General features: G+C 43.0%; 1 protein-coding gene across 1 annotated transcript in view; it reads left to right on the top strand.

The window, feature by feature from the left end:
• DOCK4 (dedicator of cytokinesis 4) overlaps positions 1-5780 on the top strand; it is a 274845-nt gene that overhangs the window by 65178 nt on the left and 203887 nt on the right. Inside the window, exon 5 of the mRNA XM_023537457.1 lies at positions 3058-3154. Coding sequence (XP_023393225.1) covers positions 3058-3154 — 97 coding nt within the window. The remainder of the gene's footprint in view (positions 1-3057; positions 3155-5780) is intronic.

The following is a 5780-nucleotide window of genomic DNA, read 5'->3' as shown; positions in this document are numbered from 1 at the left end:
TTTGGAACTAAACATTTGCTGCTAATGTCACAAGGCATGTACATTTGGGTCATCGAATATTTTTGTTTTATGACAAAGGAAAGAGTACAGGTTCAGCCATTTTCCCTCAAAAAAAAAAAATAGACATTTATCTGAATTATGAAAGCACATTTTAAAGTATAGTAAATAAATGATATCTTTAAAATGGAATTTTAGTTAAAAAAATTCCAAGGATGCTATCGAAATGGATGATGCTTCCATCCACTTTCTGTAAAGGTCAGGTATTAAACCTCGATCAGCAAAATACCTTCTGCAGGTGGCTCAGTGTCTGTGGCATAGAGTGTTCCTGTATGAGTAAAACTTAGAGTCTAGGAGATCCTGATACTATATGTCTCATGCGTCAGCTCCTTTAAGCAATGTTACTATTATTAGTAGTAGTAATAATAGTAATTACTCAAAACAGTAGTTGAAAGCATCATAATCCTAATACTAATAATGACCACTGCTACCCTTTTAAGAAACGCATGTCCTTCAGTAATGTCATGGAGCTGTCATCCACCAGAAGTGAGTCAAGCAGAGTAATCGTCCTTCTGGAGTTCTCCCAGACTAGGTGTGACACTATCCCGCCCTCAAGTGAACCAGAGGACACTCCAGAAAACGCTTCAGCCATAGGCTTTCTCTTCTTTCTGACCTCTGCCCCAGTGACCTGGGCTAGGCGACGTGGAGGCACCAGGGTCTCTGCCTGGTTCCTGTACGTGTCCCCCTGGGCAGACCTGTGCAGCCAGTCCCCCTTGCTGCCTTTGCCCCGAGCCCCACCCTGACTCCCTCAACCTTCCAGAGCAAAGGGCCACCCAGCCCCACCTTACACTTGACCAAGGAAAAGAGGCCAGCAAAGATGATGGCTCTCACCCACTGAAGGGCCCACCTCTCGAGGCGGACGGGGTGGGGGTAGGGACATAGTTTTAACTAAAGTACACACTTTCTTTCATTTCTGTTTTTGTCCTAGTACGTAATTGTTTCACGTCTGGCCCCTATCCTGAGCCCCGAGGGCAGTTGAATGGGGGTAAAGGTGACTCAAAATTTGGATAAGTTTAAGACTTGGTGGTGGGTTTTCCACCTGACACAGGGCATGATGAGTGTTATACTATAGGAGAACTTTGGGCTAGAACCAAAAGTTATTTGCTAAAAAAACAAAAAATTCAATTGTTGGAACTAAGACCCTAGATTCCAGGGTGGTTAACTAGAAGCACAGCTGTGGCCTGAAACGTCTGAGAGCCAGCATTACCAGGCAGTGGCCTTCCCCGAGAGGAACCTCTTGGGGATTTTGTTGTTACTTGTCTTATTTTAAGCGGATTAGCAGCCCGATGGCCCATCAGGATGACAGAGCTGCAAGGTACATCTCAGAATAACTGAAAGAAATATAATTTCAGGGGCAACTACTTAAGATAGACTGTTTGAACGTTGATTTTGGATTTGGCATAATTAAGAGGAAACAGCTGCCTCCCTTAAAATGGCAATTCCGTGCTTCTTGAAAATTTACGTTTTGGTTGAACAAACCCAGATCAACTTCTCGTAGACCGAACTGCCTATATGTTCTCTCCTGGGTCTTCAGAGGTCTGTAGGACTGGTGGGGGTCCTTAAATTAAATTATAGTTTGTGAGCAGTGAGGCCACTTCTGTATTGTTTAATTCCTGCTGAGGTCATATCACTTTTTAAGTATTAAGTAGAGCATATATGTCACAGTGCATACATTATCGTTTACTTTTATTTCTAGTTTTAAATCCCAGTTTTACATTTTAAGCTATGTTTAAGCTCTAGAAAGAAGAAAAGTTAATTCAAAGGGCAAGCATTTTGGCAGCAGCATGAAATGAGGAGATGAGGCTATATCGGTGAAGAAATCAAGGCAAGATTTTAGTTCTCACACTTGCTTTCAAGAAGAGTTTACAAAAGACGACACCCTCTTTGGACATACTATCAAAAAGGAACTGCAGAGCAGTTATTAGCCTCATGCTAAGAAGTAATTTTCTCTCAATCATCTAGACTGCCTGGTTCAGTGTCTAATATGTTGTTACTTTCTACATATTAGATGTCATTCTTGAAAAAAAAATACTCAAATGAAGAAAACAGTCCCCATCCATATAATTGGTAGCGTTCTTTTCAGAAGCAGTAGAAATAGCCACTTAACCATTTTAACTTGCATAGAAACTGAAAGAATTTGAAAAAAGAAACTCAAGATGAAGACAAAGGTTATTGTCTGTCAAAGGCAGGACACAGAGCACAGATTAAATCTTCTGTTTTTTTCCCTTCTATCTCTTTATAGATCTTCTCAACAGTAGGCCCACTATGTGCCTTACTAGGCGTTGGTACGCATATTTTCTAAGCATAATTTCTGTTTTATAGAGGAGAAATAGGAAGAAGAAATCTCCCTAATTGTAGGAATATTCTACAGTGGATGTTCAAACATCCGTGATATCTCGAGCCTTCAATAAGTTCTACAGTGCACGCTGGCACCGCTCGGCGTTAATGCTCATCTTTTTGCGTGGCCTTGTTGACAAACAGCAAGACGGGGGTGGTGGCGAGATCAAGGAAGCGTGTAATCGGTACCTGGTGTCTAGTTATTTATGACACTGAGTTAGTTTGGATGTTCGCGGCCATCCTTATCCGCATCTTCGAACCAAGTCCGTCACTCTGAGTTCCAAGGCTGTAGGGATGCAAAAGCCGTCTCTGTTTCTGTCGGCCTGGTGACCTCTTGTTACAGGTGGGCTTTGGGGCCTGGAGAGGTTAAATGAGTTGTTGTTTGGTGCTCTAGCTACGGTTGGAGCAAAGCTCTTTGTATGCTGTGGCTTTTCCCCCACACCCCCAAACTCGGTCTGGATGACGTGGCTGGTCATTTTGGGGTCATGTTACCATAACCCAGAGCATCCCTCGTACCTGTCTATAATTAGATCCTGGTTACCGTCTGCAGGACCAAAGTAGCCGGGCAGCTTTCTCTCCAGGTTTGCCTTTCAGAGCGTTTTAAATTTACCATTGTCGATGGTATTTGCATATATACTTTGTGTTTCTTTTTTAATTTCACAGACAATTTGAAATGGTTATTCCCACTGAAGACTCTGTTATCACAGAAATGACATCCACACTGAGAGACTGGGGAACCATGTGGAAACAACTCTATGTGGTAAGTAATGTTTTAATGGCATAATCTTTGGACAGAGAATCGTCTTAAGAAGTTTCTGAACGAGAATGAGCATTGACTAATACTTGAGCGTCCGCTATAAGTCACTATAAGTCACTGCTCCAGGGACCAAGGCCATAGTGCTTAATAAGACAGCCTTATAATTCCTGTGTCCACTGAGCACAGGTTTTATAAATTCTTTCTCATTGCTGTTGGACTATAAAAGATAATTTTTCTGGCATCTAATCAACCGTGGAACTAGTGTTAAGCTTTCTGAAGATTTTAATTTTAAGGGAGAAATAAACTTATTTTCAGTATAATTTTCGTATTGGTGGTATTTTATTCTAATTCTCTATAAGCGATTATTTGAGTATACTGAAAATGATATAATACCCGGAATCAATGAGAATAATATTCTAAATATATAAGAAAGATGTTTTTTAACTAAAAAAAAGAGGAGGGTCAGTGTTTGGGGGACATGTGTGTGTGTATATATTAATTTATGTATTATGACTAATTGCATTTATTGAGAGCCTCCTGTGCTGCAGGCCCTGTGGTGGGAAGTTCTGTATTTGCAGTATCTCATTTAATTCTGAGAACCACTCAAACAATAATGCCTGTGATTATCTCCGGCTCACAAACGAGGAACATGAGGCCAAGAGTGACGTACATGCGCTGGGCCATGCCGTTGGAAAGTGACTGAGCTGGCGTCCCCATGGGAATCGGTGCCCTCGCTCTGAACCACTATCGGTGGGGAAGTTTGGGGTGGCACGGTTTTGGGGAAGATGGAAGCTGTTTCTTCTTTTATTTTTAAAGGAATGTATAGAACAGCCCAGTCGTTTGAAGGGCTGCGTTCAAAATACAAAGGTGTACTTATCCTGACAAAACCATTTGGAAAGCCCGTCAAAGACTTCATCCAAATTAGTGAGGGACGTGGGCACAGAGTGACAGTTTTCATTGTTTGTTACTTATTAAATGCGATGGGATATTTCACCGAGGCAAGAGAACCTTAAAAAGGCACTAACAGAAACGCTTTTGAATTTGGATTCATCTCAGCGGGCCCTGCTGGAGCCTGGTGCCCTTAGGACTCACTAATAAAACCCCCAGGCCGGTCTCAGATGAAGGGCCCCGTCTGTGCCCCGCGGCAGTGAGGTGACGCAGCATCCAGATAAAACCGCCTCGGGGCTGAGCGGGGAGGCTGCAGCGTAAACGCAGATCTCCTTCTGAGATTTTTAAAAAACAATTATGTCGAAAAGACTATAAAAGCTAAGTATCATTTCATTTAAAATAAGATTGTGCATGAGACTAACGTGCAAAACGAAACTATTTTTTTTTCAAATCACTGCCTCCTAAATCCCCAACATAGGAGTTGTAAAAATAACGACAGCCTGTAAGTGTCATCCCGTAGCTGAGCGAGGGCTCCAGCACTGTCCTTTTAAGTAGCTGCTCGTGGGGACTGGAGGTGAATTTCCTCTTGACTTTGCCTTCTTTCGCTATTTTTACCTGCTTTTGAGGTTTTGAGCATCTATTTTGGGGACATACGAGATTGGCTTGAAAATGCGTGTTGTGAGCTCTAGGAGTAACCTCACCGCCCAGGATCCTGCATAATGGAGACGAAACGATTTATAAGTTCCCTGGAGACGGGAATGGCAGTCACTTATATTAGGAACAAGTATAAAGTTTACCCTGGAGAGAGCAGGTTTTCGACCTTGAGAATGAGCTGACTCGGCTCTGTCGGACCTTTCCGGTTCTCTTTTCCTGATGTGTTTTGTGGCAAATGTTTTGGTTCAAGTTCATCGCGCTTGAGTGTGTTGGGCACTGTCCGTGTTTTAAGGCTCCCCGCTTCCCCCCGGACGGCGCTCGATGAGGGAAATGACGCCTTGTAGCTCGTAAGCAGTGCGTGAGACGCGCTTGATGGAAATAGAACATCTAGTGTAGAAGCACATGGTAAATGCTTGAGAAATGCTAGCTGCGCTTGTTAATGACATCGGGAAGGGTCTGAGTAACGTTCTTTAAAATATCACTTAATGAAGAGTCAGCAATAGAACCACGAAAAGTTTAGGAGGAATTCGGCAGCCGTCTTCTCCTGCGCACCGTGGGGCGGGCCTTTGGCGGGGAGTTTCACGTCTCTCTCTCCCTTGGGGCCCCGTCGTTCTCATTCTCAAGTCTTATCAGAGCTAATCTGTCCCAGGTCCCAGGCTCAGTGGCGAAGCCTGAATCTAAATCTGATCTGCTGCTCTGAGAGGTGTGCCGTTTTCATTTTGAGGCAAATAAACACTTAACCTGCTCTCCAAAACACTAAAACAGATTTTTTTTTTTTGCTGTATTTCTGATATATTGTGGAAATGTTTAGATAGTGTTTTCTCGTGATATTTTTCCTTTAAAATTAAAGCAATTATCATATTCTGAATAGTCTTCATAACTGTCCAATTTTTAAAATCCGTTTTTAAAGCATCGTCATCCGGCGACGAGCCGTCAGAGCAGATGTGCATGGTTTTCATGCACGAGGTGCAGGTTGCTGGCCTGGGCTGCTGCCCGTCCGTGTGCCTGCTACCCATGCCTTAGGGACAACCGACCCACTGGTTTTCATTCTTATAAAGGACCCGGCTTCCTTCTCATCTCAGGTTCT

The sequence above is a fragment of the Pteropus vampyrus genome, unplaced genomic scaffold, assembly GCF_000151845.1.
Source record: "Pteropus vampyrus isolate Shadow unplaced genomic scaffold, Pvam_2.0 Scaffold192, whole genome shotgun sequence".
Classification (NCBI taxonomy): Eukaryota; Metazoa; Chordata; class Mammalia; order Chiroptera; family Pteropodidae; genus Pteropus; species Pteropus vampyrus.
The sequence above is the reverse complement of the archived record's forward strand: the minus strand, read 5'-3'. Positions and strand labels throughout refer to the sequence as shown.